This window comes from Urocitellus parryii, chromosome 5, assembly GCF_045843805.1.
Source record: "Urocitellus parryii isolate mUroPar1 chromosome 5, mUroPar1.hap1, whole genome shotgun sequence".
NCBI lineage: Eukaryota > Metazoa > Chordata > Mammalia > Rodentia > Sciuridae > Urocitellus > Urocitellus parryii.
In genome coordinates this window covers 20,614,977-20,641,532 of record NC_135535.1, presented here as the reverse complement: position 1 = coordinate 20,641,532, position 26,556 = coordinate 20,614,977, and the positions used below count along the sequence as shown (strand labels likewise).

At 35.3% G+C, this 26,556-nt stretch overlaps 1 protein-coding gene and 1 pseudogene across 2 annotated transcripts; both read left to right on the top strand.

The window, feature by feature from the left end:
* The first annotated feature begins 1,392 nt into the window (after positions 1–1,392).
* Positions 1,393–23,965, top strand: Actr6 (actin related protein 6). 2 transcript variants are annotated; one of them, XM_077798681.1, is made up of 11 exons: positions 1,393–1,531; positions 5,138–5,255; positions 6,441–6,509; positions 8,223–8,346; positions 9,837–9,972; positions 10,075–10,131; positions 14,561–14,659; positions 14,769–14,847; positions 17,579–17,750; positions 19,071–19,209; positions 22,226–23,965. In XM_077798681.1, exons 1-11 carry the CDS (start codon positions 1,464–1,466, stop codon positions 22,353–22,355), a joined length of 1,191 nt encoding a protein of 396 aa, XP_077654807.1. In that variant the 5' UTR covers positions 1,393–1,463; the 3' UTR covers positions 22,356–23,965. The 2 variants fall into 2 exon arrangements, with proteins under 2 accessions (XP_077654807.1, XP_077654808.1); XM_077798682.1 differs by lacking the exon at positions 5,138–5,255 and having other exon boundaries at positions 6,441–6,523.
* Positions 6,599–7,591, top strand: LOC113189415 (large ribosomal subunit protein eL8 pseudogene; annotated as a pseudogene).
* Positions 23,966–26,556: the final 2,591 nt, after the last annotated feature.

The window sequence follows — 26,556 nt, the reverse complement described above, 5'->3', positions numbered from 1 at the left end:
ACTTCTTCTCTTTTGTTTCAATATAGTAGTAATAATAATAATAATAATAATAATAATAATACCTAAACATAAAATTGTTTACATATGTTAAGATTACTTAACATATGTAAAGATTTGGGAAAAACTGCCCAGTGGGACAGGTCTGTAATCCCAGCAGTTCAGGAGGCTGAGGCAGGAGGATTGAAAGTTCAAAGCCAGCCTCATCAATTTATTCAGGCCCTAAGCAACTTAGGGAGACCCTACTTTAAAGTAAAAAATAAAAGGGCTGGGGTAAAAGATGTTGAAACAGCATACACTCGGTAAGTGTTGTGTAAGTTTTAATCTTTATTATCTTCATTACCCAAGGCTACAGAGTCAGTTTGTGGCAGAATCTGGATTCTAATCCAAAATAAATTCTCTTAACGATTATGAAATATAGGCCTGGGGTATTACAGGAACACATAGGAGGGAAACCTAATTCCAGGAATGAGAACTGACTGTGACAGGAATACTTTTTGTTTGTTTGGTACCGCGGATTGAACCCAGAGACGCTTAACCACTGAGCCACATCCCCAGCCCATTTTTGTATTTTATTTAGAGACAGGGTTTCACTGAGTATCTTAAGGGCCTCGGTAAATTGCTAAGGCTGGCTTTGAACTCGGTATCCTGCCTCAGCCTCTGGAGTCGCTGGAATTAGCGGGGTGCGCCACCGCACCCCGCAGGAAGCGTTTTTTAGACAAGACACAATAAGCTAAGTCCTAGGGAACAAGTAGGCAGAAGAGAGGGCTGTGTATGTGAGTTAAAAAGAAAGACGGTTGACAAGCGCCATCGTGCCTCTCCCAACGACTCAGGAGATTTAGGCAGGAGGATCGCAAATTCGAGGTCAATATCAGCAATTTAGCGAGGTCTTCAGCAAATGAGTGAGACCCCGTCTCATAATAAAAACTTTAAAAAAGGGCTGGGGATGTAGTTCAGTGGTAGAGCGCCCTGGATTCAATCTCCGGTACCAAAAAAAAAAAAAAAATGTAGATTGACTGAACAAAGCATATGTAATTCGTGGTTGGATCCTACAATCTGGTGGGAATGAGGCTGAAGAGACCTCATATCCAATTCTATGCTACATATGATTTTGCACTTTGTTCTCCAAGAAATGTCATTGTTTGAACAATTCTGTTCAAAGACGGGCACACACTAAAAAAATCCCGGTTCGCTACAGGGGTTAGAAGACACTTGCAGGCGCAACTCAATGGACTTTGCATTTTTCTACTCTTGTAGAATCTCGCCACCACCTAAACAGGTTAGGCTTGGAAACGATGGATGCCTGCTAACAAGCGGTCTCGCTCACTTCCGGCATCCTCCGTTGCTAAGGTAGCCGGAAGTGAGGTCTATCGCTCCGCCCACCAAACCATAGAGAGCCGGAAAAAGCCTGAGCAGAAGGGTCAGAAAGGAAAGAAGAGGGTTGCGTAGGTGTGGTTAGTGCTAAAATGACGACTTTAGTGTTGGATAATGGAGCCTACAATGCCAAAATCGGTTACAGCCATGAAAATGTCTCGTAAGTATTGGCTTTCTCCGAGGGACAAGACTATGCTCAGTAGTTTCGCATGCTAAGCTTCAATGCCTAACGTCAGTGAAACGCCCTCGCGCGGCTCTAACCTGAGACTGGGGATGCGCTGGTTGGAGCTGGGTTGGAGGTTGTCATGCTTTGAACTGGAATTGATTTTGGTTTTAGTTTTGGGATGCGCAGCTGCGGAAGTGGGATGTATGTTTCGTTTCCTAACAGGCTTCAAGACATGAGTTACTGACTGAGGGGTAGGTCTACAAAATTCATGAACCTTCAAAAATTGTGGGCAACGTTTTTGGTATAGCTGCATTTTCTGAAAATGTGATTATAGGTTTCATCAGATCCCCAAAGGGTTCTATGACCCCCAAAAGTTAAAAAATCACCGTCTAAGATCTAGAGACATTGAAGACTTTGAAGTCCACTGGCTAACCTGGTCGGTCACTTATACAGTAATACTACAATGACATTCAGAAGATGTGTATTCATAAAACGTGTTTGTGTTGAAGCCGACATGTAAAGACCTGATCAAATTCACGAAGGATTCTTTTTCTTATCATTTTTCCCTCTCTTTTTGTATTGGTGCTGGGGATTGAATCTATTGAATCTGCTGATTTGCTGTTCTTGATTTTTTTTTTTTTTTTGGTACCAGGGATGGACCCCAGGGGTGCTTAACCACTGAGCCAAATTTTTATTTTTTTCTTTTGAGACAGGGTCATACTAAGTCCCTTAGGGCCTTGCTAAGTTGTAGTGGCACCCCCTCCTACACAAAAAAATCTTAACTAGGCTTCTCCAGAAATCTTTCTCCAGAAATCAGCAAATGCACATTTGAGGCAAGCTCTCTACCACTGAATTCTATCCCCAGTGTTGTACTTAACTTTTATGTGTGTGTGGCGGGAGAGAAAGAAGGTACTGGGGATTGAACTTAGGGGTACTCAACCACTGAGCCACGTCCTCAGTCCTATTTTGTATTTTATTTAGAGACAAGGTCTGAGTTGCTTAGCACCTTGCTTTTGCTGAGGCTGGCTTTGAAATCATGATCCTCCTGCCTCAGCCTCCAGAGCCGCTAGGATTGCAGGTGTGCCCTGTGCCTGGCACCTTAACTTCTTTTAATTGTCTTTTTTCCCCTGCCTTTTTGTTACGTTTTTGTTTTTGTAGAGAGAATTGAACCCAGGGGCACTTTGTTACCGAGCTGCCTTTTTATTTTTAAAAAGTTTTTCCCCAGCCCCTTTTATGTATTTTTTATTTTGAGGCAGGCCTTGCTAATTTGCTGAGGCTGTCCTCAAACTTGCAATCCTCCTTTCTCAGCCTCCTAATTTGCTGAGATCACAGGTGTGCACAGCCATGTCTGGCTTGTTTTTTCTTTTGAGACAGGTTCTCACTTTGTTCCTCAGCCTGGACTGAAGCTCTTGTACTTGAGTGATCCTCCTGCATTAGCCTCTCAAGTAGCTGGGACTACAGATGCCTGTCACCATGCCTGACTTATTTCTTTATAAAGAGGGAAATCAGACTGAGTAGAAATGTACATTATTACATTCTTTCTGGAAAACATTTTGGCAGTGTGCTTACTGTTCATATCCTTGATCTCAATTCTGTTATCACTTAGAGAATTAACTAGAGGTTCTCCATAATTACAGAAAAATTTTAAAGTTATTTATAGACACTATGCACAGTTAGAAAACAATAGAAAAAAGCAAAGCATGCTAAATAATCAAGAACAGTCCTTGCACAATGGTGCATGCCTGTAATCCTGAAAGGCTGAGGCAGCAGGATCCTAAAGTTCAAAGTCAGCCTCAGTGACTTAGTGACTTTGTTGTAGGGACAGATGAGACAAGGCACCGAAGATAGAGGGAAACAGTTTTATTTGGTTGCAGCCAGGTTCAGAGAGCACAGCTTTTGCTGTAAACAATTAATCCCCTTAACCCCGAGGTCAGGTAGTTTCAGAATTTTATACCCAGCATGTAAGGGGAGGGGCTCAGAAGTTCAGTCTTCAGAAGTTTACTGAAAAGCAGCTTTTTTTTAAAAAAAAAAAAAAAAAACAATATTTATTTATTTATTTTTATTTGTTTTTAGAGAGAGTGAGAGAGAATTTTTTAATATTTATTTTTTAGTTTTCAGCGGACACAACATCTTTTGTTTTTTTTGTATGTGGTGCTGAGGATCGAACCCGGGCCGCACGCATGCCAGGCGAGCACGCTACTGCTTGAGCCACATCCCCAGCCCAAAAAGCAGCTTTTTCTTTCACTGTTGTGGACAAGTTAACCCTTCAAGGACAACACCTGAGAAGGGGAGAGCTTCTTCTCCCCTTTCTTCCTCCCCCTGCCAGCTGTTACCATGGAGCCGAATTGGTAACTTCTCTTATCTTAGAAATGTAGACATCTCTGTGAAGCTCCAGCTCAAGGCCAGCGGCCTTGTTTACATGTCTACAAACTACTATACTGGATAAGTGTGTGTGTGAAAAACTAGTAAGGGGGTGTCCAGCAGCTGGAGTTCCGATTTCTTCCAGGCTAGTGGCCAAGAAAATAGGGAAGCATGAAAATAGGTAGTTTATCTACATTGAACTCTTTTGCAGAGACTCTTTTGCTTACAGTCCTAAAATCAGCCATGGTGAAGATTTCTGGAGAAGCCCAGTTAAGACTTTTTTGTGGAGGAGGGGGTGCCACTACAACTTAGCAAGGCCCTAAGGGACTTAATATCTTAATATGACCCTGTCTCAAAAGAAAAAAAATAAAATGTGACTCAGTGGTTAAGCACCCTGGGTTCCATCCCTGGTACCAAAAAAAAAAAAAATCAAGAACAGCAAATCTGCTAAAATTATGTCCTCCAAGCATATTTAAACATGTAGAGAAAGTGCTGACAGTACAGAAATTGAGGTAAGCTGGTACTGCAGCATTATCCTAACATCATTGTGCCTGTGTGTGTATGCATACAAATGTGTTTGACAATGGCTCTTGTTTGCTTTCCTACCTACATTGTAAACTTATGGTGAGCAGCAACCAATTTAAATGTAGTTCCTACTTATACCCTATAGCATCTTATTGATTAAAAATAGGATCTTTGGTTTTGTTGACTGCGCTTACAGTGTGATGCTACATCCTGTACAACCAGAGAAAAGAAAAGTTGTGCTGCAGTTGGGTACAATGAATCAAATTGTTGTCATATATACCTAATTAAAATAAATAAATAAATTTTTAAAAATCTTTGGTTTCAGGAAAACACAATTTTATGGCCAGAATTTTGAACTTCTGTATCTTTTACCAGAATTGTATTGAAGAGTTTCCACATTAAAGATAGAAAGATTAGGACCTTTACTAAAGCCCTGATTGTTATTGTGCAGTGGCAGAACTAATATCCACCCATAATGGTTTCTAGAAGATAATTTGAGAAAGATAAAGGGTCCAGTATAGAATGTGGTACAAACTACAATCATTTTTTTTTAAAGCATTTTCAAATTATTTAAAGACAGAATGAATAACACTTGCTTTGGGTATTTTGACCTTCAGGATGATGGTTAAATAAAGGCATTTTAAAAATTACATATGTAGGAATAAGAACTAAATATTTAGGGGATAATTATATCATTTGTTTCTTTGTTTCTAGGGTTATTCCTAATTGTCAGTTCAGGTCAAAAACAGCACGTCTTAAAACTTTTACTGCTAACCAGATAGATGAAATAAAAGACCCTTCTGGACTCTTCTATATCCTTCCTTTTCAAAAGGTAATCCAGGGCTGGGGTTGTGGCCTATTGGTAGAGCACTCACCTAGCTTGTGCCAGGCCCTGGGTTCGATCCTCAGCACACATAAAAATAAATAAATAAAATAAAGGTATTGTGTTCAACTACTACTAAAAAATAAATATTAAAAAAAAAAGTAATCTAGGGGCTGGGGTTGTGGCTCAGAGGTAGAGCGCTACCATGTGTGAGGTACCAGGTTCCATCCTCAGCACCACATAAAAGTAAAATGAAAGGTATTATGTCCACCTATAACTAGAAAATAAAATATTTTTTAAAAAGTAGTCTAATTATTGTTTCTAGTGTTATTGACCCAAGGTGTATATATTATGTTGTGCATATGTATAAAAAATTTTGTTGTTTTACTTTATTTTTTTGTGGTGCTATGCTAGGGACAAAATTAAAAATATTTTTACATCTTTGAGAAAAGTTAACCTAAATTTTAACTGATATTTAATTAAAACCCAAAATTGAAATTGTCTTAGTTAAAATAAGTGACCATGATTTAGTTATTGGTTATGAATACTGAATATTACTTAAATTAAATCTCAATTCATGTGCACACATGAATTTAAGAAAAAAGTATAGAAAAGCATCCTATATATTGGTGTGTCCTCTGAACCCTTGACATTATGGTTTCATTAATTTACAAATTTTTAAACTTTGCGTGTGTGTACATGGTACCGGGGATTGAACCTAAGACCAATCTACCACTGAGTGACATCCCCAACCCTTTTTTTTTAATATTTTATTTCAAGTTGGAGTCTCATTAAATTTCCAAGGCTGGCCTCGAACTGGCAATCCTTCTGCCTCAGCTTTTTAAGTTGGTGAGATTACAAGCATGTGCCACCATGCCTGCAGTTGTTTTGTTTTGGTTTTAAAAAAAGAGAAAAACAGGGGCTGGGATGATTGTGGCTCAGTGGCAGAGCACTTGCCTCACACATGTAAGGCACTGGGTTTGATCCTCAGCACCACATAAAAATAAATAAAGATATTTTTTAAAAATTAAAAAAAACACAACATATCAGTATAATTGGTTTGATACTCATACAGCATTAGACTGAAAAGGTAACCATAAAGAGATAGAACTCAATGATTTAGAATATATTAATCCGATTTTTAAAAATTGCTCAAATATTTTTGCTAATTAAATTTATTAAAAAATTTTTTAGGGCTACTTGGTGAATTGGGATGTTCAAAGACAAGTTTGGGATTACCTTTTTGGAAAAGAAATGTATCAGGTAACAAATTAAGAGTATGTATTCAAATTCTATTTCCATGTCTTATTCTAATGAAAAATTCAATCTTACACTTTAAGATTTACAGATTTATGAATGTTTCAGTTACATATTTCAATCTTTTAAAGATAGCTTTGTCTAGCTTTGATTTTCTAAGTATTTAATAAATGCAAATGAGTAGAATGTAGTCTGAGTAGAGATATATCGAAACAATGTATAAAATGTTATTACTTCTGAAGAATGGGTGGGAGAGCACTTTCCTTCAGCCACCCAAGATGCCAAAGGAAAGAAGACCAAGGGGAAAGCAAGTGGCCCTGGCCCTGCTGTCAAGAAGAAGCAAGAGATCAAGATGGTAGATCCCCTGTATGAGAAAGGTCCTAATAATTTTGGTATTGGATAAAACATACTGCCTTTCCTCCACTTGTTAAATGGCCCCACTATATCTGTCTGCAGCTGCAAAGGGCCTACCAGCTATTAGATGGCTGAAAGTGCATCCTGTGATTGACCAGTTCATACAGGCTGTGGACTGCCACACACATATTAGACTGTTTAAGCTAATGCACAAGTGCACACGAGAAGCAAAGCAAGAGACAAAAGAAGGACTACTGGCCTGAGCTGAGAAGAAAGCTGTCAGCATAGGGGATGTTCCCACTAAGAGAATACCTATCTTTTGAGCAGGGGTTAATATTGTTACCACCTTGGTAGAAAACAAGAATGCTCAGCTGGTGGTGATTGCACAAGATATGATCAAGCTGAATGTCTTCCTGCCCATCTGTGTCTTTAGATGGGGATTCCCTGCTGCATTACATTAGAAAGGGGAAGGGAGATCAGACTAGGACATCTTGCTCACAGGAAGACCTGCACCATCCTCACCTTCACACAGGTTAACTCAGAAGACAAAGGGGGTCTAGATAAGCTAGTTGAAGCTGTCAAGACCAGTCAGAGACCGATATAATGAGACCCACCATCACTGGAGAGGCAGTGTTCTGGGTCCAAAATCTGTGGCTTGAATTGTCCAGTTGGAAAAGAAAAAAGTTAAAGAAATGGCCACTATAAATTGGGTTAAACATACACTGTGTTTTTAGATGGGGATTCCCTGATTTTTCTGTACGTAAAAATTCTGCAAAAAACAACAACAAACTTGTAGGGAGATTTATGTAATCTTTAAATTCATACCTTGAAACTTCTTTTCTAATTTTTTTTAGTTGTAGGTCAACACAGTACCTTTATTTTTATGTGGTACTGGGGATGGAACTCAGTGCCTCACACATCCTAGGCAAGCACCCTACCACCGAGCCACAACCCCTGCCCCATCTTGAAGCTTCTTGCTTTTTTTCCTTTTAAAAACAACATAGCAGTGGCCCTGCTACTTGTAGTTTTATCATTCATTATTATTTCATAATTATTTTTAACAGTTTGATAACATTTTATTAATGCTACCATTAAGAAAAGTAGGATTATACAATAATTAAGTGCATAGATTCTCTAATCAGACTCCCTGAGGTTAAATCCTAGCTTTGTCTCTAAGTAGCTATATGAAGCTTGGTAACTTATTCAACTTTACTGTTTCAATTTTCTCATCTATTAAGTGGGAAAGATAATGAATTGGGTTTACTGTGGTGATTAAATCATTTTGTTTTCATATTTAAAACAAATGTTGATGATAGTCACTACAAATTATAAAACTTTTGGGGATTTTTTTTTTTCCTCCCATAGGTTGATTTTTTAGATACTAATATTATTATCACAGAACCATATTTTAACTTCACTTCAATTCAAGAATCAATGAATGAAATTCTATTTGAAGAATATCAGTTCCAAGCAGTATTAAGAGTAAATGGTAAGTTAAAGAGTTTTCATTAAAATTGAACTACATGAGACTGGTGCAATAGTGCACACCTGTAATCCTACTTACTCTGGAGGGTGAGGCAGGAGGATCACAAGTTTGAAGCTAGCCTTGGCAATTTAGCAAGACCCTGTCTCAAAACAAAAATTAAAAAAGGACTGTACATGTGGCTCCGTGGGAGAGCTCCCCTGAGTTCAATCCCCTATGCCACCAAAAAAAAAAAAAAAAAAAAAGTAAATAGAAATAGGGTAAAGAAACTCTAAAAATACTGGGTGGCATTCTTTAGGACCTTTAGTTTATATAATTGCACCTCTCAGTACATTTGTGCTAATATGATATTTCTCCCAAATGAAATTATTAGCCACATATTCTAGTCTCCAAAAGATTCTTGGGTTCATTTTCTGTCATTGCTATTTGCTATTTATATTATTGAAATTATATAGCTTACACTGTTACTTAATATGAAGAAAAATGACCTAAAAGCAAGTTTATTAAAGGATACGGTAATATCATCTAATTGTGTACATGAAAGCATTTAAACTTTTAAGTCTGTGTAAGCAACAGTATGCTCTAATGGTTAAGAGCATAATCTCTAGAAATAGTCTCAACCAATGGGTGATTTTTGTCTCCCAGGGAATATTTGTTTTTTTTTTTTTTTTTTTTTTTTTTAAAGATAGAGTGAGAGAGGAGAGAGAGAGAGAGAGAGAGAGAGAGAATTTTTAATATTTATTTTTTAGTTCTCGGCGGACACAACATCTTTGTTGGTATGTGGTGCTGAGGATCGAACCCGGGCCGCACGCATGCCAGGCGAGCGCGCTACCGCTTGAGCCACATCCCCAGCCCTCCCAGGGAATATTTGGCAGTATTCAGAGACACTTTTAGTTGTTGCAACTAGGAGAATGCTCATGGCATCTAGTGGGTATATGTCACAAATGCTGCTGTGCATCCTGTGATGCACAGGAAAGTCCCCAATGAAGGTCTTATCTGACTCAGAATGTCAGTGGTTCTGAGGTTGAGAGATCCTGCTCTAAAGCACATCACCTAGGTTTGAGTGCTGGTTCTGCTACTTTCTAATTGTATACCCTAGGAAAAATTATTTAAGTCCCTGTATTTCAGGTTCCTCATCTGTAAGTTGGGATTCTTCTGTATATTAAAACCCACACTCATTATATAGAGTTTAGAATAAAGTCTGGCATATAAATCCTCAGTAGAAATTAGCTGCTGTTTCACTAATTTTTATAAACTGTGAACTTTACTTTTGAAAACTGATCACAAATTTCTTTTTATATTTACCTTGTATGATTTTTTAAAAAATTAAACATTACAAACGTCTTGTGAAAGTTTTGAATATTATTATAAATTAACATTTTTCTTATAGTTAAAGGGAAATTTTCATCTTTGTGCTTGCTTTAGTCTGCTATCTTTCTTTATTGCTTTAAACTAATGGTATACTTTTATTTAACACATTCATTTTTTCTTTATAGCTGGGGCTCTCAGTGCACATAGGTATTTCCGAGATAATCCTTCTGAATTATGCTGTATCATTGTTGATAGTGGATATTCCTTTACACATATAGTTCCTTATTGTAGAAGTAAAAAGAAAAAAGAAGCAATTATTCGGTGAGTTGCATTTAGTTTTCATGTTATTTCATCTTATTTGCATATTATTTCTTAGGATGGAATATGTGATAACTGAACCAAAGTTGAATTCTTCTCTTTTAGGATAAATGTGGGAGGAAAACTTTTAACCAACCATCTAAAGGAAATCATATCTTACAGGTAATACTTAGATTTGATTCTTTCAGAGGATATGAGGTACTGGGAATGAACTTTCTAGAATAATTTAAAATTATTTCTTACTTTTAGTTGTAGTTTCAGGCAGCAATTCAAATCATGCTTAAAAATATATACTAATGATGTTTGAGTTGGAAAGCTTTTGAGAATATATAATGATAGTGCCTACCAAAAATACATTTCTGAATTCTAGGGAATTTAACATATTGATTATGTATTAAAAATTATAATGTATGTGAACATGGTAAAACAAATTTCAAATGCATACAAAGGAAAGGGAACTAAAAAGGAAACCAGATCTCCCCTCTTTGCCTCTCAGGTCAGACCCACTTTCACACAAAAGTATAACATTTGAATTGTGTCTTTATGTTTTTAATCTCTGTAGGCATTACTATTGATATTTCTGTTTCTTTCTTTCTTTCTTCTTTCTTTCTTTCTCTCTCTTTCTTTCTTTCTTTCTTTCTTTCTTTCTTTCTTTTTCTTTCTCTTTCTTTCAACTTTTAATTTTGAGACAGAGTCTCTCTACATTGCTGAGGCTAGCCTTGAACTAGTGACACTCCTGCCTTAAGCCTCCTGAGTCAGTGGAATTATAGGAATGTGTCACTGCACCCACCTAACCTTAGTCCATTAAAACTTTTTCCTTTTTATTTTGAAATAATCACAGACTTGGAAAGTTGTAAAAATGATAGACTCGTGTTACTTTAATAAACTATAATACAGTATCAACCCAATGAAATTGACATTGATACAATGTTATTAACTAGACCACAGACCATATTCAGGTTTTACCAGTTTTCACATGCATTAATTTGTATAAATGCATGCAGAGTTATTCCATGTGTAAAGCTGTATAATCACCACAAAGGAACTTTTTGTATTGCCTCCTTTTTTAAAAAAATATTTTTTTAGTTGCAGTCAAACACAATACCTTTATTTTATTTATTTATTTTCATGCGATGCTGAGCATCAAACCTGGTGCCTCGCACATGCTAGGCCTGCAGTCTGTCACTGAGCCACAACACCAGCCCCTGTATTACCGCTTTATATTTTTTCCACTAGTGTTTTAGTTAACTTTTGCATTGCTGGGACCAAAAGATCTAACAAGAACAACATAGAGCAGGGAAAGTTTAGTTGGGGCTTATAGTTTCCATGATCTCATTCCATAGACACCAACTCCATATCTCTGGGCCTAAGGTGAGGCAGAACATCATGGTAGAAAGATATGGAAAAGGAAAACAGCTCCACTCGCCAGGTACAAAATATAAACCCCAAAGACATGCCCTCAGTGACCTACCTCCTCTAGCCATGCCCTACCTGTTAGCAGTCACTACTTAGTTTCCATTCAAGTGGATCAATGTACTGATTAGGTTAAGCCCCTCAAACCAGTTATTTCACCTCGAAACTTTACTGTATTGTCTCACACATGAGCTTTGGCGGGAGAGGGGCGTGTCACCTCATATAAAAACCGTAACACTCACTCTATTCCTATCTCTTTTCCATCTCTATGTTTTTATTATTTTAAGAATGTTACAGAATCATATAATAACCTTTAGAGATTGATTCTTTTCATTAAGCATAATGCTATACCACTTCCTGTTCTCCCCACCTCCATACTGGAGACAGAACCCAGTGCCTCACATGCTCTAACACTGAGCTATATTCCCAGCCCTTTATATTTTATTTTGAAATGGAGTCTCACTAAGTTGCCCAGGCTGGCCTCAAAGTTCTAATTCTGCCTCAGTCTACTGAGTAGCTGGGCCTTCTTAATTATTAAGTTTATAACAGTTATATGCTACTTTTTAAAAAATATTTGTTTATTTTAGTTGGACACAATATCTTTATTTTATTTATTTATTTTTATGTGGTGCTGAGGATCCAACCCAGGGCCTCATTCATGCTAGATGAGCACTCTGCCTCTGAGCCACAACACCAGCCCTTATATGATGCTTTTTATAGTTAATTCTGTCTTGCCTTATTTAAATATTCTAAAAAATAGAAAACTCATGAATAACATTTACATTTTGTTTATGTCAGTGTTATTCAATACAAAACCAAAAAATAATTGGGCTCAGTTTCAGTAAGTTTGGATATTTAATTCCCCACCCCAGTCACATTAGAGGCAACAAGCTGGAAAGGGAGACAATGTTGAGGCAGATCAGGATTTTTAGACATATACAAACACACACACACACACAAAGAGGGCAGGAGAAGTAGCTCATTGGTGGAGTTCTTGCCTAATATGTGCAAAGTTCTGAGTTCAATCCCTAGCACTGCAAAGATAAACAAAAAGCACAGCAAGAAAATATTAACTGAGTGGTAAGCATAAAAACAGTGGAAGAAATAGTACCTGATATATTTTCTTCCATGCAACTTTATTGAAAATTTATTGAAATAAGTCATGTGTACAGAAGAGGATGCACACCATGAGTCTACAACTGAATTTTCAAAAAGTGAACATACCCATAAAACCACAGCACAATTCAAGCAGAAGATGACTGCATCCAAACTCCCCTGTGTCCTCCTCAGGTCTGGAAAACCACCAGCTCCTAACAGGCTAAGATTTATGTATGTACAAATGTACATACATACTCACACACAAACACACACATATTTATATTAGTTTTAATTCACACATAGTACTTGTACATACTTATAGTGTATATGGTGTGATTTCAGTACTCATATTATACCAGTGTGTAATATCAGATCAGTATAGTAGGCATACGTATCACTTCAGATATTTATTATTTGTTTATATTGGGAATGTTCAAAATCCCCTCTGCTAGCTATTTTGAAATATTTAAATAGCTGTTGTCAACCATCATTGTCTTACTTTACTATAGAACATAGAAATTTTCCTCCTTTTCAGCTGTACCCCTGTACCTGTGAACCATTCTATCTTCTCCTCTACCTCCCACTTATTCTTCCCAGGCTCTGGGAACCATACTATTAGGATAGGTTTTGACAGCTTTTGTGTTTTAACTTATATCACAATTTTAAACCTTATAAATGGTCAAAAAGCCTTTGTAATCAAAACTAAGGTAAACATAAGTCTAAGAAGTAAATTGACATGAATCAATCCCCAGTACCATTTCAAAAAAAAAAAGTTACATTTCCTATAATAATATCACAGATGCAATTCAGCAAATATTATTACTTAGGATCTTGGGATACTTAGATAAAACAAATAATAGAATTCCTCTTCTCTTGGCATTTACTTCTCAGTAGAGAAAAATAACAAAATGCTGTTTTTACAACATAATTTTTTTTCAAATGATGTTGCAGACTTTTTATATGGACATTTATTGATTACTGATAAGAATACAACTTGAAATAACCTTTCTGGTAAACAATTTTGAAATATGCTAAGAGACTAAAATTATTTGATATTCTGTGTCCTAGTATATGACTAAGTAATGAGGTAATTAGATATATAGATAAAAATGCCTATATTTCATGGATTCTGAGTTGTGTTTTCCCCCCACATTTTAATCTTCGAAATGATGAATTTTCCAATAGTCAATACCTCAGAATTGACACAGTTTAATTGGCAGTTTTTCTTCTCATTGGTACATGAGAGAAGGTAAAATGTGGAATAGAAAGATGTTTAATATACAAAATCAAAAAGAAAATTTTTTATTAAGTACACAGACTATGTTAAACACTTCATATGTATTATCATAATCATTTACTTCTTATAATTCTGTTTAGTAGTTGTTAGCATTTATGGGATTTAATCCCAAAAAAGTAAAGTAACTTGGCTGCTACAGCTGTATTTCAAACCTAGGTCTTTGACTCCAAAATCCATGTTAATGAACATAAATATCTTCTTCTCTGATCTAAACTTCCAACATTAGGGATAAGTACATATTACAGATTCATCTGATTTTGATAACAAAAAATAAACTATATAATAAAATCTGTGTGCACAGAAAAATATTCAAAGGTTATCATACCACTTTTTATTGTTTTTTATTTACTACACTAAATTTATATCTTCTTAGGTTCACATATCAAATATTAAGCATCTTTTATATGCTAGATTCTGTGTGCTAGTGGGTAAAACTTCTACAATTAGGAAAAAAAAGCAAAATGTTAAGGCATAATGGCAATATTGTATTCAGAATTGTTGGGAGAAAAGTTTGCTCTTTAGTTGGGAAATCCTTAATACTAAACACCGCTGTTTATCTACAAACTGGATTAAAAATCTGTCCATAGAGGAATAATATAGAGATTAAATAGGATATGGAAATGAGAGTATTCCATAAAATTTAAAATATTTTACACATTAAAGAGTTTAATATTTTAAAAAATCGGTGATCCCAAATTTAATTTCAGGAAAAAGTTTTAAATGATAATTGTAAGTTATATTCAAATTTTCTCCATTTCAAATTTTACAATATATTTCTGTTAGGCAGCTACACGTTATGGATGAAACACATGTGATTAATCAAGTGAAAGAAGATGTATGCTATGTGTCTCAGGACTTTTACAGAGACATGGATATTGCAAAGTATGTATACATCCAAAGTATGTATACTAGTAATCTAAGAATTGAAAAATTGGTTTTTGGATGTTGTTACATATAATTAAAATATTTCACAAATTGTTTCTTTTTACAGGTTGAAAGGAGAAGAAAATACAGTAATGATAGACTATGTTTTGCCTGACTTCAGTACAATTAAGAAGGGCTTTTGTAAGGTAATTTAAAAAATTGTGCCAGGCATGTGGCACACACCTGTAAACTCAGCAGCTCATGAAGCTGAGGCAGGAGGATTGCAAGTTCTAGGCTAGCCTCAGCAACTTAGCGAGGCCCTGTCTTAAAAAGGGTTGGGGATATAGCTCAGTGGTAAAGCACCCTGAGTTCAATCCCCAGAAACTGCCCCCCACCCCCCAAAAATTATCAGTGTTGTTTTTTCAAGTGACCCACTTCAGTCAGGTTTGAAAAGCCTTTCACATCTAGCTGGGATTGACAGAGCTTAACACAGTTGTTGATGACAGCTTTTCTGGTTGCCATTTCTTCAGGCATGAGTATAAAGATTGGATTAGTAAATTTCTCACTAAATAAGAAAAAGAACTGGGGTTGGGGTTGTGGCTTAGCGGTAGCATGCTCGCCTAGCATGCATGAGGCCCTGGGTTCAATCCTCAGCACCACATAAAAATAAATAAATAAAATAATGGTATTGTGTACAACTACAACTAAAAAATAAATATTAAAAAAAAGAAAAGAACTATCAGCCAAATGATAGCATATGGGACAAATCTGTAGATCATTATCTATATTATGGTTAATCTTTCTCTGTTTAAGAAGAGTTAATTTATGGTACATGCCTATATTCCCAGCTACTCAGGCACTGAAGAAGAAGGATTCCAAGTTTGAGGCCAGCCTGGACAACTTAGCAAGACCCTATTTTGAAATAAAAACAATTTTTAAAAAGTGGGCTCTGGGAATATGTCTTAGTGGAGGAGTACTTGCCTAGCATGTGTAAGGCCATAGGATTCAATCCCAATAAAGACCAACACCCTCCAAAAATAATTAAATTACTTAGAAACTGGTTATTTTCATGTTGTAAAGTTAATTAATTAATTTAATTAATTAATTTGGTAATGCTGGGGATTGAATATTGGGCCTTGTGCATGCTAGACAAGCCCTCTACCACTGAGCCACATCCTCAACCCCTATTGTAAAAATTATTGACATAGTTTACCTAGTGCTGAATTTTATTAATGTTTATCCAATAGGATCAGATTGAAAAGGGCAAAATACAATGCACTTTCAAAGTTTTGACAAGCAGTTTGCCTTAGCTGTCAAAATGAAGTAATTTTTCCTTACCTTTGATCAGCTTAAGTAATGTCAGATCTGTATTCAATTAAATGTGAAGTTTGCCCTTCTAGTTGCTTGCTTGATAAGGACTGTTGGAAAGTTAAAAATCCTAAGGAAAGAAATGGGAACTGATAACAGCAAAAAAAAAAGAAAAGAAAAAAAGAAAGAGATGTCTGCGTATTTTTTTAGCTTAGTGGTTGAGTGCTCACTTAGTATACATGAGACCCTGATTTTAATTCCCAGTACTGGAAAAAGAAAGAAAGAAAAGGAGACATTTATAATGATATGCATGTAACATATTTTAGTGAAAAATTGGGACCAGCCTAAATATCTATTAACAGGAGAATAAATTTTTTATATATTTTATAAAATAATAAGCATTAGTGAAAATGAAGTAGAGCTACATGATCAGCATGGACAAATCTCAGAAACATGATGTTTAATAGAAAACAAGTTTTAGAAAGCAGTATGTACTTAGCCAATACAGAATAATAATTTATGTTGTTTAGGTACACATAAATAAGAAGTAAAAGATTATGTATGTGAATGATAAAATTCAAAAAAGGAAAGTATTAACTTATTATCATTGGGTTGGTTGATAGATACTTGGATTTTATGTAATTATTAGTACTTAGCATACCTGAAACTTTTGTGTGTGTGTGTGTGTGTGTGTTTTTTGGCCAGATTATTGAGGTGAAACACAAGTCAGAAATCAGCAAGGAAAACTGGCCTCATATAATGTTGGCATTATAATTTCAAGGATAAAAACCATATTTACTTAAATCAATTGGAAACTGATTTTTTTAAAAAAAAATTATTTAGTTGTAGGTAGATACAATGCCTTTATTTTTATTTATTTATTTTTATGTGGTACTGAGGATTGAACCCAGTGCCTCACCTGCACCAGGCAAGCACCCTATCACTGAGCCACAACCCCAGCCCTGGAAACTGATTTTTGATAGAGCGAATAAATAGTAAAAAAAATGTAAAGATTTAGGGTGGTGGGGTTTTTTTTTTTTGTGTGTGTGTGTAAGGAAAAGAAGAAATCCTAATAGAATGGAACCACATGTCTAATAAACGTCAAATCTAAAGTAGGGTAATGAAAGTAGATGGTGGGATGGGGTTGTGGCTCAGTGGTAGAATGCTTGCCTAGCATGCGTGAGGCACTTGGTTTGATCCCTGGCACCACATAAAAATAAACAAAAAATAAAGGCATTGTGTCCATCTACAACTAAAACAAAAATATATTTTAAAAAAAAGTAGATGGTAATAGGAACACAAGACATAGTAAAGTCTTTATTATGTTCCTTCTTCTCTAGAAATTTGGATCAGTGTAGGTAGATTATGAAGTTTCTTCTATGCTCTTCTTTCTTTTTTAGAATGTAGGGAATAAAACTGCTAAATTATCATTGGGGGAATAGGCATATTAGAGTCAGTAATGTTTTATTTATATAGTTTTGGCCACAGGACGTAAGGCTAGATTTTTATAGTTTTTGAGAATTCTGAAACTTCCAAGAACACAGTTAATATATTCATATACCTATTATTATTTTTAATCATGTGAACTAGGTAATATAACTTAAACTTTTTATCTTACTTTTCTTTAAGCCAAGGGAAGAGATGGTGTTGAGTGGAAAATATAAATCTGGAGAACAAATTCTTCGTCTGGCCAATGAGAGATTTGCTGTTCCAGAAATACTCTTTAATCCTTCTGATATAGGCATCCAAGAAATGGGAATTCCAGAAGCTATTGTCTATTCAATTCAAAACTTACCTGAAGGTACATCAATAATTGCAGTAAAATATTGAAGAATAATGATAGTTTTCAAAACAATAAGCTATATGATCACTGTTTTTTCTAAATAATTTTAAGTAAATGGCATCTGTTTTATTTATATAGACTTCCAGATCCCATAATGTGCATAAATAATTCTTAACTGATTTGTTTTGGATTATAAATTTTTTTTTTTTGGTAAAGGCATGGTCTATTTAATTTAGCCCTAATCAACACAGGATAGAAATTTATATTTTCACAATTTAGTGGTTTTCAGCTATTGATGGAACTGACTTATTCTGTTATATTTGGACTAACATGTAAGATTGGTTTTAATGAGATTGGATTATTGTACTTTGCTGTGATTTGTGGGTTCTCCTAAAGCATGATTTAAGTAAATAATATTCCAGAGTTTGAGTACTTTTCTATCTTATCTTTCTATTTCATAAGGAACCACCTAGGCATTAGAGAAAATTTAGCACATGTAGTATGCTTTCATTGCATTAAAAAGAAAGAAAGGTCATAAAGCTATCACCTTTGCATTTATTTCATGTTTTTTTATTAATTTCACATTTTGTATAAAAATACTATCATGCCATATACAACATTTTGTTCTATACTGCTTTAATGTTATGTCATGAAATTCTGTTTGTTAGTATAAGGAAACTCCTTTTTTTGGTGAATAGAAACATTGGATGGGATTTCCCAGTGATGCTTTTATAGACTTTTAATACTGACTAACCTTATGGCGATTAATGTTTGCCATGGTACAACTAATGAGCACTCACACTTAGATCCTTTCTTTAAATGTTGTCATAGATTATGGGTTTTTTTTTTTTTTCAAAAGTAAAGTGTTGAAGAATAAATATATCTTACTTTGGAAATTTGGGGTTCAAGTTTAAAATTTCATGAAAAGGGCTGGGGATGTGGCGCAGTGGTTGAGTGCCCCCGAATTCAATCCCTGGGATACCCCCCCCCAAAAAAATAAATAAATAAAATTTCATGAAAGACCTTTTCATTCTATAGTGGAGGAAGGATTATGGGGAGGAAGGATTATAATTATCAAATGTCTGTGGTAGGATGATACTCATTTGTATAGCTTGCATGTGAATTAGTAGCCAGTAGTTACCCTCCTAACTTTAGCCTTTTCTTTTATAGATCTGTGAGTTTATACTGTTTGTATAAACTGAAAAATTGCATAGTTCTCAATTAATAACTCTAAACCTTAATCACATCTTACCTAAACCCTCATCCATGTCTTTCCAGAAAGTTAAGTGAACAGATTTTCTAATGCATTTTTTTCCTTCTTTCTTTTTTCCTTTAAAGAAATGCAGCCACATTTTTTTAAGAACATTGTCTTGACAGGAGGAAATTCCCTCTTCCCAGGATTTAGGGATCGAGTTTATTCAGAAGTTCGATGTCTCACTCCCACAGATTATGATGTTTCTGTTGTGCTGCCTGAAAAGTAAGTGTTGGTTTATATAGAAATAAAGCATGGATGTCATCTGGTAGGTAAGGTGGTATATAGGAGACTTGAGTTTAAAATCTGGTTTTACCACCTTGGCATTTCACGTGTTGGGTCTTCATTTTCTTATCTCAAAAATTAAAATGATAAACCATTTTAGTGAATTAAATGAAATGAAGGGCTGGGGTTGTGGCTCAGCAGTAAAGCGTTCGCCTCAGCACCACATATAAAATAAATAAATAAAAGTTATTGTGTCCGACTGCAACTAAAAACTAAATATGAAAAAATGAAATGAAGTATAAAATATCAGCCATCATGTTTGTACATAACTAACATTAGACCAATTCATATGGTAAATCAGTCCTTATTCCTAAGAGATTTTTGTAGGCAAAGAAATTGAATTATCATTTATTGAATTACCTGATATGTCATTTCTTTTTTTTCCTTTTTTAAAAAAAATATTTATTTTTTAGTTGTAATTGGATACAATATCATTAATCAATTAATTAATTAATTTTAAATTTATTTTTTAGTTGTAGTTATTTATTTTTATGTGGTGCTGAGGATTGAACCCAGGGCCTTATCTGTGCCAGGTGAGCACTCTACCACTGAGCCACAACCCCAGCCCGAGATGTCATTTCTTGACAGTTTCTATCAAGAATAGAAATTGTCAGTGGCACTTGCCCAGTGGCTCAGAAGGCTGAGGCAGGGGGATTATGGTTTCAAAGCCAACGTCAGCAATGGCTAGGTGCTAAGCAACTCAGTGAGACCGTGTCTCTAAATAAAATACAAAAAAGGGCTGAGGATGTAGCTCAGTGGTTCAGTGCCCCTGAGTTCAATCTCCAGTATACTGCCCCCAAAAAAGAAATTATAAGAATTAAACCATTAAGTTATATGGAATTTTAAAAAATTTTAGAATTTTAAAAAATTCTAAATGTTTTCAATGAACTTTTATATTTGAATTAGTCTTTTTTTAATTTAAAATTGTTTTATATTACCTCCTACTCTGTTTATGAGAAGGAGAGATACTGTCATTTCCACTTCAGCAGTAAAAAAAATTAAGGTAGAATTTTAGAGCCATAGCGTGGGTTTACAGGCTATCTTGTTCACTGTTCTTATATTATAAATAAACAAAGGCTTTTTATTCAATAATAGCAGCAACTAGGAGTTACTTACCAAAGATATGTCTAAATAATCCAGTAGTAGCAGAGTTGCAAACAAAACCCCACATACCTAACTCTAGTTGATTTTAGAATTTTGTTTTAAATCTAAAGAAAAATTTTTCAAAGTTGATGGCAGTTAACAGAAGACCGTCATTAGATCATTTTCTTTTATAGATAATAAATAAAGGAATAAACAGTTGTTAAATACTGGAATGATTTTTTTCAATAATAATGTTTGTATACTCTTTAGAATGTGAACCATATTGCATTTGTGTGTGTGGGTGGGGGGTACTGGGGATTAAACCCAGGGGTACTTACTACTGAGCTACATCCCCAGTCATTTTTGTATTAAGTTACTAAGGTTGGTTCTGCTCAGCCTCCCAAATTGCTGATATTATAAGCATGTGCCACCATGCCCCATAGAATATTATTTTTTCATCCTACATAAACACATCACAGGCCAGGGGATCCACAGAAATAGCTTTTATTCTTTTTTTAATTTTTTTTTTTTAGTTGTATTTGGACACAATGCCTTTATTTTATTTATTTATTTTTATGTTATGCTGAGGCTCGAACCTAGCGCCTCACACATACTAGGTGAGCACTCTACCACAGAGCCACAACCCCAGCCCCAGTTTTTATTCTTTCATTCAATAAATCTTGATTGTGCATCTATTATATATGTATACACATATATATCTTTAATAAAAATATAAATGAAAGAGAGATATATGTAAATCTGTTTTTATAAAAGGTTAGGAAATATAATAAATAGAATACAGAGAATATTTTTTGCTTAGCTTTTTTCTTTACCATTTTCAGATTTGAAACTCCTTAAATTGGGAGAGAAGAAAAGTAGAAATAGTATTGAGTCATAACACAGAGTATAACTTTTGTTGCAGATAGCAAAGTCAAACTTAAATATCTTATCTGCTCTAATTTTGACCTATTGTGTATGTCCTAGCATGTAATTGTTTATCATGCAGTGTTTTAAAATGTGTTTATTATTGCTGCAACAAAATATGGCAGCAAAAGAACAGACTGTGAAAATTCTGAGTTAAATCCTAGATCCAGGCTAAATCCTAATTCCAGATTTAACCTTTTTAAATAAAGTGGAGTTATAATAGCTTTCATGAGTTGCTATGAGAATTAATTAGGTGACATATCTTTGTCACAAGCAGAACTTAGACTCAATTATGACATTATTTTTCCTTTTAGTTATCTTTTAGCTTATATTTTTATCAAAGTAGAGAGTTGATAAATCAGGGGAATTGGAGAACTCCCCCTCCCATTTTTTTAAAAATATTTTTAAAATTGTCAATGGAACTTTATTTTATTTATTAATTTATTCATATGTGGTGCTGAGAATCAAACCCAGTGCCTACACAGGCTAGGCAAGTGCTCTACCACTGACCCACAACCTCAGCCCATCCCCGCTGGGTGTGTAGTGTTACTGGGGATTGAACCATGGGGTGCTTTACTACTGAGCCACATTCCCAGCCCTTTTAAATTTTTATTTTATTTTTAGTTTTGTTTTTTGAACTTGAGATCTTCTTGCCTCTGCTGCCTGGGTTTCTGAGATTACAGGCATGTACCACAGCACTGAGGGGCAGAAACCTCACTATTTTACAGTGGTTTGTAACCAAGATTCCTTGCCTTTTGAATTAACTGATGTGAAACTTTTGCTTATTTCTACGCCTTGAGTGATTTTCCTTTTAAGTTCATTTGGCTAGAACTTGAAATATTTTAGTTGGTAATTAGTGTCTGAAGCTTTCAGTTGTTCATGTCCGTAAATCATCAGTTAATTTCTGTAAAATCATCTGGGTTCATTTTTTTTTAACCTTTATTTTCAGCCCTATTACTTATGCCTGGGAAGGTGGAAAATTGATATCAGAAAATGACGATTTTGAAGATATGGTGGTTACAAGAGAAGATTATGAAGAAAACGGACACAGTGTCTGTGAAGAGAAATTTGATATTTAAGAAACATTTCTGAATGAAAGCTTTGATTGGTTGAAACTGAAAAGTTTGTTATTTTTAAAGGCGCTTTAAGGACCTGTGTTAATGTTTCATTGTTGAACAAAGTCTTGAACTTATGTAAATATTTCAATCTGTGGCTAATTTTCAAAGAGTCTTAGGTGGGTCATTGTAGTAAGCTGTAACTCAGCCCATGTTTTCACTTCAGAGCTAGACTGCCATAACAATGTTTATGCTGTTTCTGAAAATATCCTTAGGAGATGAAAGAGTGAATGCAGTTGAATTCTTCATAGGTGAAAACACAGTCATAACTGTCTCCCCACTCGGTTTTCAATAGAAGGTAGTTTTGTGTGACTTTGACTTGGCATTAGCCAAAATGTTTACATATTTTAGTTCTCTATTTCTTAGAACTAAACATTTTATTTAAAAGTTGTAATCTTATTTATACAGAATAAAGAGGACTAATATATGTATGTATAATCATTTTTTATTTAAAGTATGTTTGAAAAAGTGGAGACTAAAGCCAGTTACTGAAGGTTTTTTGGTCACTATTATTCTGGAAGAAATGTGTTTTGTTTTAAAAATTTCTTTAGTATCATCCACAGTAAACATTAACATGTTAAGACTATAGCTTTTCTAGGACTGGGAGTGTAGCTCAGTAGTAGACCACTTGCCCAGCATGCCTAAGGCCCTGCATTTGAGCTCACCACCACCAGAGTAAAAGTACAACTTTCCAGTTTAAGGAAACAGCTGACTCAGTAGTGAATCACACAGGCTTTTTGGACTACAAGCAGAAGAAACTTCTTTGGGTTAACTTCAGCAAGACAAAAGTTATCAGGACAGAAGATAGTTTGTAAAATCTAAGCAAAAGCTGGGCCAACAGCCTTAGGAAGGATAAAACTAGGGTAACTTTAGGAATCTAGGTTATAGAAGCTGAGAGTCAGACCTTCTAGAGTCCTACCATCAAAATATCTCAGCTCTTTTATTTTTTTAATATTATGCCATTGTGCTCATGAGTCAAATGCCTAGCAGTCTGTTTACCCTTACCTGGGATTATATGTCAGTCCTATGGTTTGAGGGGCTTTGATGGAGAGCCCTACTCAGATGTTTAAAAACAGTTCTTTTCCGAAATATCATTGAGGTGAAAACATGGATGTTGGGTAGGGTGAAAGAGCTGTCTACTCCAGTCATATTTTGGATTCTATTGGGTTAGGGTCTGGTCCCAGTAATTCCTAGACCGAGTCTGGTTATCATTACAGAGTTGCAAAGTGATTATGTTTGTGTGATGCTGGTTATTAGCATATAATTTATAGATAATGTAACAAGAAGATGCTGGCAACATAATACTTTCTTCAACCAAATAATATAATTGCTAGAATTTCTAGGTGATATGATTGGAGATAAAAAAGGTAAGCCCCCATTGAATTAGTTCTCTTGATTTCCCACAATCTCATCCTGAACAGGCAGAAACTATCATTACCAATTTAGATGTTTTTCCTGTGAGGAACTGGGTTATTCTTCAAGTCACATTCTCCAAATATACCCCAGCCCAACATCTCCTGTTATACTCTGCTGAGAATATGGAATAACCTTATCAAAATAGCTTTTTTTTTTTTTTTTAAAAAGCAACAGGGATCAAATTCAGGACCTTGGGCATGTTAGTCAAGTGCTGTACCACTGAGCTACACGTCAGCCCCCAAATACCTTTTAAAATTATCAATTCTAGCCCAGTGACCTAGGAGGCTGAGACAGGATTGCAAGTTCAGAGCCAGCCTTAGAAACTTAGCAAAGCCCTCAGAAACTTAGTGAGACTGTCTCAGAATAAAAAGTAAAAAGGAATATAGTTCAGTGGTAAAGTGCCTCTGGTTCAATCACCAGTACTAAAAAAAAATTTTTAAATGGAATTTGCCCCTACATGCAGGTTCTCTTGCCCTTCTGCCTGCTGCCATTGGTTGATGCAACATGAAGGCCCTGACCAGATTTGGGCCCCTCAACCTTGAATCTCTTAGCCTCCAGAACTCTAATAAAATAAATCCATTCTTTATAAATTACCCAGTCTCAGGCATTCTGTTATAGCACAAAATAGACTAAGACAGGGTCAATGGATGGAAAATTACTGTGAAGAAACTTCAGAAGTAAAAGAGTCTGCTAACAGACTAACAGGATTTTTGCTGAAGACAAGCCAGGGTGATGAGACATTACTGAGGGGGTGATGGAGCATGAGAAACCTGATCAGATGCAGAGGGTGAGAAGTTCTCCTGTTAAACTGACTTAGCGTTCTTTGTTAAAACTATTTTACAAGAAAGTACATAGGTGGGCTGAAGAAGTTTAGGAGCCTGACTTAAGTTTGGTCAAGCAAAGAATCTGTCATACCTAAACTTTTGAAGCATCAAAGATGTTTAAGTCTCAAGCATTATGAATCAGACTTGTCATGGAAATGTACTGAATGTTCTATAAAAGGTAAACTGTTCAAGTAATTGGACTGGAAAGGGGAAAAAAATGCTTTGTGTATAAGTTCCCCCCAAAATGTTTAACCTAAAATTGAATGGCCAGTATCCTTAGGAATTGAATTCTTTTTACGTCTAATAACTGTAATTTATGGAGCTGTCACTAGGTGGCAAGTAGTTGCTGGGTTAGGAATTTCTCCTTAGAAATTAATGCCTGAGAATCTTCAAAAACATTTAATAGAAGTTAATTATCCTTTTTAAAGTGGAGTCATGTGTCAGCCAATGATGGCTGCGTGGGATGAGCGGAGTAAAGGTTGTACCTTAAGCCCTGGTGGGTTAGAGGAAGAACTAGAGAGGCACTGGCTGTTGGGAAAAGAGCAACAGGGTCAAGATGAAAAATCACAAACCGCCTTATACTATCAAGGAAAACTCATTTTTTTAATATCATAGCCAGAAAAAATTCAACAACAACCAGAAGCAGAAAGGAATCTACTTGAACATGGATCCACACATTATTCTTTGTGGCCAAAACAGTCTTTTGGGGCGTCTTGCATGTGACACAGGCCCAAATAGCTGTTGGCTTATCAATGGCAGTGTTCCCATTTTTGACAGTGAATGCATCTTCCAAAAATTTTGAAAGTTTACCTTTGAGTACAGATGATTTGAATTGTGAAACCTGTAGCATGACATGGAGTGGATTCCATTTTGTTTTAGAAGTCTGTACCCTGTTTTTATGGCTATGCCTGTAAGCGGTGACCTAGCAGCCAGGTATCAATCAGCCCAGCTACCACCGAAAGGAAAACACCTAAACTTAATGGATTAGAATTTCTAAGCCTTTCTTCAGAAAGATGTTATTTCCCATTTCAGACTATGTTTGCAACATACCTTGGATCTAGACAATATATTTCCTCTACTTACCAGAACCTGGCCTAGAAATTCACTGATTTTAAGCAAATATGTATTCAAAAATAAAAGTCAATTATCCTTTATAAACAAGTTTAATAGTATATCTTTATATGTATCTATAGATATAGACACATCTATTTCAAAATAAGCTCCATTAGAGAGTGTTGCAGGAATTGTCACTCAACTTAATAATAAAATATTTACACATGCTGAAAAACTTGTAGTAATTATACTGTTTTTAGATTTTATTTTACCATAATTTATAGCACTCACCTGATAATGATTTCCCTTTAAACCCAAATAATTAGTAGATCCAGGTCTATAACAGTTACTCTCATCACAACATCGTATACTTTCCTCAGTTAGCCTACCATTCACAGATAGACTGATATACAACAGGGTATTGGAAGACCTCTTTGATATTGTCTGGTCTAATCTTATAAATACAAATCTATGCATGTATATTTTTATTTTAGAAATTAAAAAAACAGACTCAAAGGATAGATATTTGCCTAAGATTTTAGCCATCTTTTGAGCAGCAGATCCAAGGACATGTTAATATCCTTAAGGCTTTTGTCATCGTGGCCATCGTTCATAGTGATTCCCTAGCAATTCCCATTTGATTTATGCTGCACATTAAAAATGATGGCAACTATCCTAATAAGGAGACTTCTCACTGTTCTGTTGAAGATAGTCTACTGCATTTTTCCAGTGTTTTCCTTGTCTCTTGAGTCACTCAGTTCTTCCACTGGAAATATATGAATATCCTCCCCAACTCCAGAAATAACCTTACACAGATAAGGGCAATTCTTTTCTAGTGTCATAGAATTGTTCTGCTTTTTTAAATTTCTTTT